Below are 14,702 nucleotides of genomic sequence, written 5' to 3' on the forward strand. Positions count from 1 at the left end.
TGTCGCGATTGTATCATAATGCCCGGCAGATATTTTGTACATGCACCGTTGAACATTTCCGGGGAACTTTAGCAGTTGCGAAGCTGACTTCAGGAAAAATTTGACGTTCGAGGGTGAAAAGCTGGGCGACAGAACATTGCTCGTTATCGTTCTTAAACAAGATAAAAGCTCCTCTTAGCGAGAGTTTCACATCGTACAGACGTCGAATACGGGAACTACTTTTTCCCTTTGTCTGATAAAGATGTCCAAGGTAACAAAAGATAAATAATTCTCGAAGCAGATGGAGAAATTTTAAAAAAATTTTCATACTGACCGACGAAGTTTATTTAAGAGTGTCTTTCAGTGACTAACTTTTAGTTGCCAAATCTAGTAGTTTGTGAAATTTCATCAGTGATTCGTGCAAAAAATTAAATACATATTTTATGGACAAGTTTCTCCTTTTAAGAATATAAATATTCACTGTGTTGACTTGTATATTCCTTACTGAGATCACTGCATATACTGTTCATTATATTTACAGTTAAAAGGTTGAATGTTCTTTTGTAACTTAATGACCATCGTGATGATTAAAACGTTAATAATTACTAGACAACATTTATTCTAGGTCTGAATAATCAACAAAATTTCTTCTCAATGTTGCTTTGCATGGGTCAAATGTCCTAGTACGGGCGAAGGTTATACACTTAGATTGCAAAAACATTTGTCACGCTGAAAAGATAATAGGATTCACCATTGTTCAATACATAACTATAATTCTGCAACTTTATGTAATATAATAAAGAACACGTCAAATTACTATATACGAGATGGAATCAGTTTTGAAAGTGTACACATAATTATGTGTACATTCTGGATGTTAAACCTGACAAAAATTAAAATTTTTGATAAAAATTTATTTAAGAAATGCCATAAATGAGTTGACTGAACTCGAATTATCTTTTCAGAACCACTAATGAAACAACTGTGTTTTCAAAAAACATTGTAATTATAAACACCTGAACAAATTTAAAAATTGCTATACTTTAAAATTAAGAAAATATGTCACGTTTTGCCATTTGACCAGAGATTTAACTGTATCCAATGTGAATGCATTCTGTATCTGGAAACTTTTAAGCTCTTTTTTAAAGAGAACATTGCCTCTCTATAGCTACACCGGTCGAAACTGATGACGTGATTGTAGGGAACAGTGGACACGATTCCGGAGTCGCATTATTGCCTGGTGGCTCGCTAGTGTCTTCTCCCCTCTCAATTATCACAATCCACCTCCCCCCTCCCTCCCATCACAACGTCGATAAGATTAAAGCAAGCCCAGGCTACTGTCAGCTAGCTCTATGATATGATGGAGATGGTGTCAGGATAACGAGAAGATCGACAAAGCGTAATTATAGGCAGGAAACTCTGTCTCACGCTTCTCAAGGACTCGAAAAACATATGTATGTATTTGTTAATTAAGTATTTGTCACATTTCCTGCACCCATTTGGTAATTTCTCCAGTTTTGCTCTTTTTCCCATTTCTGATAGATTTGTTTCCAAAAAAAATTAATATTTCAATAAAATAAAATAAAAATTACTGTGTTCGAGTAATAGAACGTTCAAATAGCAGTTTAAAGAGGAGAGTATTCATAAAGTAAGATTTTACTGTATGTAGATTTTTATGTTCTGCTGTACATATAGGGTTAATTTCAGTACAGAATATTCACCTTCGCGATGATAGCGTGTATTAAATACAGGTATACTACATAACTGTATAAACTCTCTTTTGTTAGTAGAATGTATGAATCAATGTATCGTTTTTATTTCATCGTTCAGGCTTATATGATATCACTAAAATCGGTGACTCAACTGATATATTACACTGACACAAGAACTACTATCGATGGACATAATACCTATTTCTATCATGTTAGAAAGAAAACAGCTTTTTGAAAATATGCAAATTTATAAATTAAAGAATTTCTTTGTTACCTGCTATAACACAAGTGCCAAAGAATTTGAAACAATACAATCTTATAACAATTTCCATAGTTTTTATATAATTTCACAAGCCAGTCATTTAGACCGTTTTAATAGTTGTAGTGCTAAAAGTGTTAGTAACACGTGTCTAAAGTATACATACCGCAAAAGTACTTAAAAGGAAAAGTTAATATTCAAACATAAAGCATCGGTTTAACGAACGCTGATAGAACGGATAAGAGGGTTTAGAATAAATTTTTCACCACACACGGAAGGAAACGTAAGGCAAGAATAATTATGAATGTAAACGTGAAACGATAAGATATTTCGTTCAACCTCGTGATGACATATCACCCGTTAATCGCATCTCCACACACGAAAGTAACACCTTCTTGCCAAAAGGGAAATAAACACGTTTTACAGCAGTCGCGCCGTGAACTGCTTCCACGCGGTTCTGCTTGGTTCGCGAACACCAATTGATTGTAATAGGGAGCTCTTAAAGGTTAGAAAGTCAAGATTAACTGCTCCGTCTTGCAGCAATCGTATTTCCGTACTGAAACTGCAGTCCTTTAAAAGTTTATAATCTTTCGCCCGTTCTTTAAACGGACCCAGTCGTTTAAGACCGTCGGATTCGCGGCTTTATATCTTCCTAACAACGATTTATTACACTTCCTAGAAAGAAGTTCCTGAAATACCATAAGAAATCTTTAACCCTTTAACGCCCAGGCCCTTAAATCGTTATTTCAAATTTATGAGACTGGTAAATATGTTGTAACTTATTATTGTAAAGTCGGAAACATCGATATTAAACAGACCTATTTTCTCATTCTTCTTTCTTTTTTTTATTTCTTTTTGGAGGGAATATTTGAATTTCTCAACTGAAAAAAAAATCAATGTTGTACCGGGACAACACTAGGCGTCAAGGGGTTAACCTTTGGAAGAGAAATTCTATGAAGGTGACAACCATGTGATAAATTCACCGGAATGAATGCAAATCATAACATTTGAATACAATTGAAATATCGGGTTGCACTAGATGCAATGTGGAATTGCTATTTTCGTTGTGCGAAACAAAGTATAGAATAGTAGTTTTCATTCAATCAAAACATGCACTATCGGTATGAATAATATTTTCTCTATCAACGAAAAATTGCATTCTTGTAGAAAGTCGTATTTTTGGACTCTGTCAAGTCTACGAATGCAATTCATCATTCTCTCGACCCATTGCTTCACATGTACTTTCTATACTATTTTGTAAAAAGGTCACAGTATAAGTATAAATAAATAATCATGTGTCAACTATAACTATTTTATATTTTATAATTTAAAGAAAACTATACGTAGCACTTTATACTGGAGAATTTTTTTTCCTACACAAGTAGTTACTGTTAAGAGTAGTCATATTCGAAAATAATGGATCGTTCGAGTGACATTGTAAAATATGAAACTGCGTTAATAAAGTTTGAATAGCTCGTTCTCAAAACAGAGCAAGCATGTGGCCTCATTCCTTTATAATATAAGTGTACAAAACGTAAATTCAACATATTTTCCTTTTGTAGTATGTACCTATAATTTTTAGTTCTTATGTAAGGCTTGAGAAAACGAGAATATGGAAAACTACACGAGTGGTGCAAAAGGCAGTTTACAGGACGACGGTATTAAAGAAAACAGCTGAATCTATATTCTATATTTTACAGCCGTTCACAATTAATTTATGATCAGATTAATTTACGACAACATTAGTTTGATAAAACATTAACGACCTGATCATTGACTAGATTATTTTCGTGCAACAAGGCAAAGCAAGGATAAAGGTAATTTTTTTAATAACAGTTAATTCCATACAGAATGAGTCACCCAAATTGTAGAATAATTGTTTAGTTTTTTATGTTAAAGGCTCTCACAAACCAACGCGAAACATTCGCAGTGGCAGTAAATATTTCGCGGCGATAGATTTTTTATAGATAAATTTTTTGCATTGGTGTGAACAGTCTCATAAGATGCCATGCATTTTAAACTGTTGCGAATTTATCGCCGCGAAATATTCGCTATCGCTGCGTTAGTTTGTAGGATCCTTAACAGGGTGTTTACTTTGTTTAATAGCTATCATCAATTAATGGTATCTCTCAGTACACAATTTTGCACTTGATACGAAAAAGAATTGAGTAGACAATGAAAGAATGTTCTTTGAAATACACAACATTCGCGTGATTCATACTTTGTACGTCATGCCCTTAATGCATTTCTTTCACACGCACGAAACTCTAATCACTGTATCAATAATTATATAGCAGAAATAAATCCTACGATAAGAATATTTACGTATCAAACAATGAAAAGTGAGCTTACAATAATTACTTTCGTATTAAGAAGTGTGTTCACTTTATCGAAGTTATGTCCGATAGATTGATCTCTCCTTCACACGAGGTGCGTGCTTATCGTTTGACGTTGCATTTAACGTTCCATTCTGCATCTTCCTCGTATCAGAGGCTTAACAAAAATTTTTCGGAATTTCTAATTATCGCATTCCAATGAAATTGTGGGAGATGGGGTAACGAGCGACTGTGTAGCACCAGGAAACGTAATGGCGCAAGATGAAATGGCATTAATAAAAGACTGCAATCTGTGCTTGAAAATTAATAAGAATGAAATGAAGGAATTTGTAATAAAATTCTTGCATGTTCCGAGTTTCACGAACGTTACGACACAAAGGAAACAGCATTCAGTTTGATGTGTACTCTTAGGAATCCCCCTGTTATCATGCAGCCTCGTCGTTTTTCCTTTCTCGGTAGATGCAAGCGCTAGGCGGATGAAAATACTAATGAATTATCTATTGTGCAAGAGGAAACAATTGCAATGCACTTGAAATACCCTTGTCAGCGTTGAAATGAAGCAACGACAAAACCAGTTACGGTAATGCACGGAATATTTAGTACCTTTTCGGCTTTATCTAGCTGGAACTGGCGAAAATGCCAAGACTACAGAAGAACAGGCACCATAAAATTGTCAAGAATAGTGAAAAGTCGAACTAGTAATATAAAAGTTGAACAACAAAAGAGTTTTACGAGTTTTAGAAACGAGCGAAAATATTTTGTTGGCATTTCCAATGAATGCAATACGTATACATATATGATTCATATACGGTTATGAGTAATATGTATTATATAACGTAAACTCCGATACTTAGTGGTTATTTTATCGTTTTTAGTCACGTAACGTAAGAGACCCCAGTTATAAACAATAATATTTCTAACTGTATGGAATAATCAGAAAAAGAACGTCGAAAAGAAACAATTGTAACAGAAAATATCAATGGTTATGAGAAAATAAATTTAGTCTCTAACAATATCCACTAACATAGTGTGTAAAATAAGTGCCTTGTAGCTAGAGTAAATATACTGAATAAATATTTAGAAGGTTTACTAGAATTACATAATAATAAGTAGACTGTGGATTTTTTTCATAGCCTATAAGGTTCTGTGAAATACAATAAAAGATAAAACTTTCACCAGATGCTACCACCTTTCTATTTTATTCTTAACCCAGTAGGATACTTAAGAGAAGCATAAAATTCCCACTTTTGTTCCTGTTTCTACGAATTACTTTATGAAATGATATTTTACACCAAAATTCATAGACTAGTAATTGTTATTAGAAGCCTAGAATAGACACAAAAACAAGGAATTAAAAAAGATAGAACCCAAGATACTACATATTATGTATATTGCAAGTGGTATTAGAGTGAGGCTCAGCCTAGCTGTATTTAAACCTACCCAAACTACAATTGTCCATATAAAGCAGTAGTAACAATCTTGTGGCATAATCTAGAAATCTATAAAATTATTTTAAAAATTCGACTATCTTTGAAGGAAGACTTTTTTCACCCACTGAAAATCACATTTCTTATAACATCGAACATCCTCCTACATCCACCACAATATATCTCGCGTAAAATTAATACAGGAATAAAAAGCCACAAATTTGCAGGATTAGCGATTTAATTGTCTTAATTTTCGTATTTAGTTCCGGCTCATCCGGGAATTCCGTGGCATTTTTTCGTCGCACAATCTTACTCGGACCACCTGTCGCATATTTAAGGCGACGTAAATTGCTTCTGCAAACGAAGCTGTACACGAGATAGCCGAGCAAACTGCGACCGCGTGCAGCGGTACATACGCCCCGTGTAAGCTCCTATTAAGAAAAATAAGTAAATACGCTCCATCACGCGGGTCATTGAAATATGGTTAAAGTTAACACGCGAGCAAGCGCTGGCAAAATTCAATTTGTGGCAATTTCAAGCTGGCTACGAAATAACGTAATTAAACGCGGGAATTACGTGTTCGGTGCAATAAAAGTGAAATGATGACGTTACACTAATTAGAATCGTCACATTTTATCTTACAATCGATCGAAGAGTTACAGTGGGCTTGTTACAATAAAATTTTTCAGTACATACATACATTTTCAGCCGATTAAAAAATCCCCGAGACCAACGGGATATACAGTAATGTCTCGATGAGTGCGACATACTTGGGACCGCTTCGGAGCAGTCATGGCAAGGTGGAAAGGTTTCACAGTTTTCAGCCCCTCATAAATTTATTTTTTACCCGAAGCAGAGCCTCTGCTCGGCTTCTGTTTACTCTGTTTTGTTTGATTCCAGAGGGGGGCCTCCCCAGTGGTGGAAATAACGTCGTTGCTCGTGTAGTATTCGTCGAGAGATCACTGCATTAACTCGTGCGTAGCAAATAGGAGATATCTAACCTTGATCGACGCTGCGAACAGCAAAACTTTTCGTCAGCGATAACGATTCTAGAGAATTTCAAACTACTCGATGACAGTATTCGCAACAGTATGTTCTTGCATATCATGCAAATAATACAACGCTTCGTAGAAGTCCAATGTCCATCCAATAAGATCATATTAATCAACCATTTAGAATCTTCAATAAAAAAACATAAATTTCTGTGAATTTCGATTACCAGGAGATAGTGTCGAAGTTTTGCAATAAATATTCGCAGTATATGATTAAATTGAAGTTTATGCAAACTCATAGTTTCATAACGCATTTTTAGATTGCGGAAGTTTGTGCAGATTCAATTTGAGCAGAATTTTGAATCCAATATCTTTTGATATATATCTTGATATCAATTGATATCAATTGATATATAACAATATCTTCTTTACTCGTATGCAAAACGTAACAGTAAAACTGTACATTATACCACGTAAACGTATACTTCGATCATATATTATCTTATGTCGTTGAACATTTTGTTAAAGTACGAACAGTGAGTCACCTCATTACCTTTGGAAATTTTACTAAAGCAGATAAGTTAACAACACTTCTGTTTCGAATAGAATGGGAATACACGTGAGCAACCACGATTACATAAAGATCCCGATCCCGATACGAAACTTGTAAATGACAGCTATGTCGGGAATTCCTACAATTTTCCAGTAACAAATATAATTGCAAATTAGAAATACGCGAAATAGGAATTGCAGGTTGGTCGAAGGATAGAATAACCTCAGTCATCGACCTTCAGCGTTCGATTGATTTTGTCCCGTCTGTCGCGTTCGTACGCAACGGAGACGCCGCGTGGGGAAAACTTATTCGCCCCGTGGAACAATTCCGGACAGGACCGGTAGGCGGAATTCAAATATCCACCGTGGTTTCCTTTCAGTCTACGATTTCATTTCGCTAAATTGTGTTTCATTTAGTTCTCGCGCTTGAACGGGAATAAACGCGGAAAACGAGGGATAGGGGCGAGAGCCCCGACGAAAACTATTCAAGCAGAAACGAGATTCGTTCGAAGATTAATTTCCGTCTTCGTTCACGATGGGGACTAGTCAAAATGGCTGCCACGGCCAGTGACTAACGACATACAACACTTACGTTAGGCAGTTTATGGGGTTACATACCTTTGAGCTATTAAATAAGAAGGAAAATTAAAAAGATTTTTTGTACACGCTGAATTATTGTTTATTAAAAATTCAACATGCACATCTTATTTTATGTTATTTCCTTAGTAATTTCTGAAAAATTGGGCTATATATCTATCAACAGAAGAAAATAACTGTCATTTGATTATAATCCGTTTCGTCAAAACACCATCTATGGTACCAGATATATCTCTATAGGCTTTTATCTGAAATAAATTTTTTTAAATTTTAAATTAAACTAAACAAAAGGTACTATGTAGTACCTACTTATCGAAGCCGATTTTGAAAATATCAATATTTTACAAAGTGGTGCCTGTTTGAACTTAGACTTGTAGTTTCGGACTTAAACTTTCAACTTTTGTTTCTAAAAAAATAAACGATTCAAAAATTCACTTCGTCAAGTACTAAATTTTATTTAGATATTTAAGAGGAAATCGAAATTCCTATATTTACAAATTACTTCAGAAAATTTAATTTCCATAAAAATCCGCAGTCTAATTATAACTGTCACTAATCGTTGTATTGAAGATTGAGCATGTTCTACATTTTCACTCACAATCAGTAAAGATGAATGTAGGAATTTCATGATAAAAGGTAACACACTATCCTCTCGAAAATTTCTAAAAATTTCGACTATATCAAGCAAGAAGTTCAAAAATTTCAAATGTCCTAATTTAGCAACGTAGGCGGATAATACTAATTTTTTATTTAGACTCAAGAAGAACGTACGATAGAAACGAGAAGGCACGACTTTCAAACCAGGTCCCACAAATTACTATTCCTTCTTGAGGAGACGGAGAAAACGTTTCATACGGATATGAGTGTAGTCGAGCGGTATTAGACGTCACAGGCAAAGATGAGCCTGCCATGATTGAGCACCGTTTCCCAGGAATTTCTCACTTTGATCTACGAAACCACGAAAAGATTCCAGTCGGCGATATCAAGGCCGATCTGGTACGGAATAAGAGAGAGAGAGTCGTCTCGACGTACGATTTCGGAACGATAAGCTCGGGATATGAAAAAAGCAGGCTGGAACGATGTAACCGGGCCAGATCTAACGCAACGTGTATTTGCTTATGCGGCAGAAACGATCGGTGCGTTGCGACAAATCGAAGGAAATCAGGCTGTTACGTTCTACTCGTCGATACAGCAAAATTCGTTCTCGGTCGGAAATTCCGGGGAAGAAATTGTTTCGTCTCTTCGTTTGACTAAATTTATTTCTGTGTCTTGTAAGTCCCCGGTGTTATTGCTATTTTCAGCATTTTCTACACTATTCCACCATGGATCACTATTTGAAGGCTTTCTTCTGGTAAGTTTCATTCGATACATTGTAATATTTCCCACGCTTCAATATGTAGATCAAAGGAAAGTAGTACGCTTGTTAGTAGACAAATGATATGAATTTTACTGTAACCAGCGACAGAAATATCTTCGAAACGCATAATGAAAATTAAGAGAACTACCACACACGTGTCTCGCGTGAAGCAGTAGCGCAACACGAAACATCTGTTTCTTCTATTTCAATCAACGTGTTAACATTACAATAACAATATGAGACGGGTATTCTTCTTATTAGGTGTGTCGAAACTTTTGAGTAACACCATTAGGTACTTTAACAAATAATCCACTTTCGTCTGTTAGAAAGATGACGTTACATATGTACCCCAGACCTAGAGTGTATTAGGTTCACGTTTTAAAAGAATGACATTTTACATGTATCCTGTACCAAATATTTCACTCTTTTCGTTGGTAAAAATTATTTCGTTCTAAGACGTCTAGTTTTTAATATAGGTATATAATAATTTAAAAATGATATTATGTTCATATTTTTAAAACAATATAAAGTTCATCACATAGGGAGATTAATGCAATGTTCGCCATTTCCACATGTAGAGATTTTTTTTAAATCTACTCAATAGAACGAAGGTAGTGATTATTTATCGCTCAATTCTTACAGAACGGTTCCAAAGTTACAAGCTTTTCGCACCTTTGATTTGCTCTCTAAAGTGTGACTTAATCTCTGCCTCTGGGGTCGAAATATAGTTTAATTTTGAAATGCCTCGTCTGTCTACTCTTTACAAATTAATACATATGGCATACAGACTGATGATTAGGTTACGTAAATTTGTATACATAGGTATATTTTTTTTTTCAATTATAAAACTTGGCGGAAGCAACATGGAGCAGGCGTAGAGCAGCGTGTATAATGATTTCAACATAATACTCCCGAATAATTTCGTTTCCAAAGGTTAGCCTCGGGACTCATAGAGACTGCGAATTGAAGTGCAGACAAAAGACCGTTTGCGGATGGCTCTTTTAATATTTTCCAAGCACTTACGACGATCTTTGATGTGAAGGCAGGAGGGTCCGCCTAATTAGCCGGCGCGATGTATATTATACCCCCGTTTTCCATAATCGAATTCCTGGAGCAGAGTAACAGAAACGACACGACCACTGCACTTTTCACGACAGACTAAATTATCCGTTAACAAACCGCTCATGAACCGATCCGTTTGTTCCTATTAATAATAACTGAAGTGATTAATATTAACAAGCTTGAAAGAGTGATTTTACCGGTTTTTTGTGAAATTAATAAAAGTACGGAACCGGTTTCATTCGCGTTCGATTATGACATCAACGACGACAACGGGATTTAAAGGAGAGGTTTGATGTCACTTTAACATTGTTCGACCATCATAATATATCTAAAGGTAATTACTTTACAAAGTAATATTATGTACTACAAAGTAATATTATGTTGCTACAGTTCTTGGGTCTTTGTCGGCCCATCACGTTCTTATTTCTATAAGAACGTTTATTGTTATCGACGAAATGCAATAAAATTGTTATTAATATGTTTGTTTCTGTTCCCTTGATATTATACGAATAGGTGATTGTCTAGATTCATATAGTGTGTTGGTAACGAAAATTGTAACGTATAAGGTCTTTGGGTTTTTTTTTATACAATGTAAATGGAGCATCATCGAATGACAGGAATCAATCACAGCCAAGTCTTACAGAACAATGGGTGATGGTAAAGTTAAAAGAAAAAATATAATTAGCATGAAATGACCAGAATACTTATTTTAAAGACTAAAAAATTAATTATCATAGGATTGGATTGCAATTCTAGTATAATAGGCATTTTGTTTTCACTGTATAGATACAGTGTGTGACTTTCTAGAACAGTCTAGGTATTTATTTCCATGCGTTTCTTTCTATGTATTTCGTCAATAAAATCTTATTTCCCAAAGACTGGTGCTTAAAATCGAAACATTTACTGGCTTTGTAAAAATGTAATCGAAGTCACAGTGCGCTTGGAATGGGTTTACTCCAAGCGCTATTGCAATATTTTGTAGTGTACATAAATGACGATTTAGAATATATATGGAATACGAATGTGTACAAGGTACACGCAATTTATTAGTCATTCATTATCTGTTGACTATTTTATCAAATTGCTTTTGTCGTTAGCTAATTATAAGAAAACAAGTGGCAATATGACGGTTTATGAAACTTTAAATCAAATAATATAACGTTCAAACAATTTCTTTTTCACAAAATTTTCTAAAATTTGTTATACATTACACATGATTGGTAAGTACTTTAGAATATGAATATTATTAATGCCACGAATTTCTAAATCTCTAAACTTCCACCAAATTTTAATCATTTCAATTATAATTTAAATCGTGTTTAAACATACAGTGTTACCCCAATTAACGCGTTCCAGATGATGACACAGCAGATTCAGCACTGTTGCCAAAAACAGGCAAAAATGTAAGACTTGTATAAGCATGTCGAGGTATGTGTTTATGAAAAGCAAACTTTCGAAATAAAGATTTTATGGAAAAAGTGTCGTAATTTAAAAATAAACTAACGTTTTAACCCGTAATACTAAACAACCTTTTTAATGTAACGCGCGCTTCTAAAACTTTACGCGTTTTAACATTTTAAAAATATTTTTATGTGCCTACATTCTGTGCGCAATCCTTCATACTATTACCTAATAAATGAGTTTCTACAATTATTTCAGTGTTTTTCAAAAACCAAGTTCTTTAGGATTATTTCTGCAAATGTGCGCGTTCAGAATATTCCCTGTTGTGCCATATTTTGTGAAGGCGATTATTCTAGTTTATCATACACATACCTACGCTATTCTACAATATTATCATTACCAGTATTATCGTATTACAATGGGATAATCGGAAATAATCGATAGTACGTAGAATGCCATTTGCAATACCATTAAGACCGACAATATTTAAAATAAAATTCTAAATATTTTTCTAACTTTCTGCATGATTTTATTCAATCTTACTGTTTCATTCAGAAAATGAGTTCTCCCTTGGGGTATGCCCCTGATAAATACGCCAATACCCTAGGTCCCTATATCGTTACCACGGAATAGAACATAAACATAATATAATTGCGGGGCTCGTAACAAAAAACGACCCTTGTCAAATGTGTCAATTTTTGTGATAACATATTCCAGTAGCCAGAAACGAGACTCACAAAATGATGGAACCTACACTATAAAAAACGACCTATGTCCTGATTTATTCTGAAAAAAAAATTGATCGATTCTTAAGATTCTTAACTCTAGAACTACCAACCACAAACGCATATTTATTTCGATCGGTCGATAAACATGACAAACTTCTGAAAATTTGCAAATTTATAAATTAACTAATTTTTTCACTTTTATAACCTATTAAAGGTTGCCAAATATATGAGAAAACGTATTGTTATAACTACACCGCGGATGTTTACGCATTTACAGTAAATTTTGAACATGCCAAATGCAGTAAAATAAAGATTTTAGTGAAACCCAATGATATTTACATATTACAATCAACATACCAAGACATTTAGTACAGGAACTAAAATTCTACCTGATTTATATTTTTATAAACAAACGTATCTAAAATTCTGAATTTGCATAAACAGTCGCAGCCCAGTTATAACATTTAAATCATCATTATAAGAGTGTACTGACAAGTGATTTTGACTTGTTTGGTAGTTCTAGTGTCCAAGATGTCACAGTATTCATTTACTATATTGGAGAATAAAACAAACAAAAATTGACAAAAATTTTTTTTGCTAGGATCTCCTTACCACCTAATTAAAGATAACATTACACCAAGATTTAACTGGTAAATGTCACCGAACACGTTGAATTATAATAACAGAAAAAAAACTGAATGTGACCCCCAAGAAACTAAAATTTCCTTACCTTGTCAAGATATTGAAATCCATGCTCCCGCGCGACCTGCTGAGCGATCTCCGGTCCACCCTCGATGTGCATCGCCCACTGATTCGTGTATGCTGTCGCACGTCCACCCAGAGCCACCAGCGCGACGATCGCCAGTCCGAAAATCCTCTGCGGGCACATGATAGCTCTTCCTCTCGACTGCTACCGCTTAGCGGCTCCAGTTTCACACTCGGGGCACTGTTATCCACCACTATCCACGAAAACCGCCACTGCAACCAGCGTGGGACGCGACGACGATAACAAGGAACAACGGCAAACAAACAACGGCACACCCGAGAGCACACAGGCGACCAACGACGGGGTGATAACGCACGATCGGTAACGGAAGGTGAATCACGACGATACAACGCTCGGTGAACAAGGATAACCGGGCCGAGAAATGACGAAGAGAAACAAAACAAAAATGTACACAGAGCGTTGAGGTTTGCACCTGGTGACCGACTGCTGCCGACTGAACTGCCAACAGCGTATGTCACTGGTTTAAGTACCCTCCGCGATATGCAAGGAGCAACCGTTTACTGATGCTCCGCGGTGTTCTTCTTTCCTCGTCCACCGCCCGTGGTCGTCGTCGGTGTCGTCTGACGTCGTCGTCGTCGTCGTCGTCGTGGTCGTCGCCGTGGTTGTCGTCGTCGTGGTTCTTGTCGTATTCCCCTCGGTGACGTGTCGCGCGTTCAGCCACTGTCGCCGCCTTCACTCAACGACGAACAGCGGTGGGTGGGGCGATCGTCAAGTCATGTGGCCGTTGTTGGTGGGGAAATCAGCAGCGTTGGTGATCCTCGTGATACCAATAATCGCGGACGTGTACGTGTACGATGCACGTGCTGGGTGACCTGGGAGGGGGGGGGGCCTATGGATCAAGGGCGAACGAGGTTCGTGGAACCGGCCGCGTTCGAGACTTAGACCGTCGCCTTCATCCGTTCCGGGCTCCTCCGCAGAGTGTTGGCTGCTTAGCGTCGACCTCAAACGAGTCTCGACCTACCTGCCGTCACCGTTTAATAGACTCTGACGACTCTCTGACACCTCTTTGATGGAAAGCTTTTAATGACACGGCGGCTCCGCCGCGCGCAGATGTTTCCTATCCCTTTACTCCCGCGCGTTCTCGATCAGCCTCCTCGCGTTTCTCTTATCTTCGTCGAGGCTCGGGAGATCCCAACGTGGTGGAAAGTAATCAACGCTAATAATCAACGAGTGGAGAGGGTGCGGAGTTTGTCTGCAGAAGTGACGGAATGATCGAGTTCAGCCGTAAACGAACAGCATTTGACGACAAACTGTGCCGAAATGAATCGACGAGTCCAAACGACGGATGAGCTTGACGCTGAATCGCCGAACCGGAAACACGATTATCCGTGGGTCATCCGGAATCGTGAGAAGACTGTCCTGGCATGAGAATCGAGTGCTTGACTGGCCATTCAATTCACGTACAGACACGAACTTATCGAGCAACAGCCGATCGATTCACATCATCGAAGGCTGTACCGCATTCCCTTTTTCTCTCCCGCCGTAACTGCGCGTCTAGGAAAATTCGTCGATG

General features: G+C 36.6%; 1 protein-coding gene across 2 annotated transcripts in view; it reads right to left on the reverse strand.

Annotated features, from left to right (window-relative positions):
* LOC107194154 (furin-like protease 1) overlaps positions 1-14,225 on the reverse strand; it is a 306,619-nt gene extending 292,394 nt beyond the window's left edge. For both annotated transcript variants that reach the window (XM_015583723.1, XM_015583722.1), the window contains exon 1: positions 13,133-14,225. In XM_015583723.1, the coding sequence (XP_015439209.1) occupies positions 13,133-13,291 (159 nt within the window). In that variant the 5' untranslated portion in view covers positions 13,292-14,225. The remainder of the gene's footprint in view (positions 1-13,132) is intronic.
* Between the last annotated feature and the right edge of the window lie 477 nt (positions 14,226-14,702).

The sequence above is a fragment of the Dufourea novaeangliae genome, unplaced genomic scaffold, assembly GCF_001272555.1.
Source record: "Dufourea novaeangliae isolate 0120121106 unplaced genomic scaffold, ASM127255v1 scaffold21, whole genome shotgun sequence".
NCBI classification, from domain to species: domain Eukaryota; kingdom Metazoa; phylum Arthropoda; class Insecta; order Hymenoptera; family Halictidae; genus Dufourea; species Dufourea novaeangliae.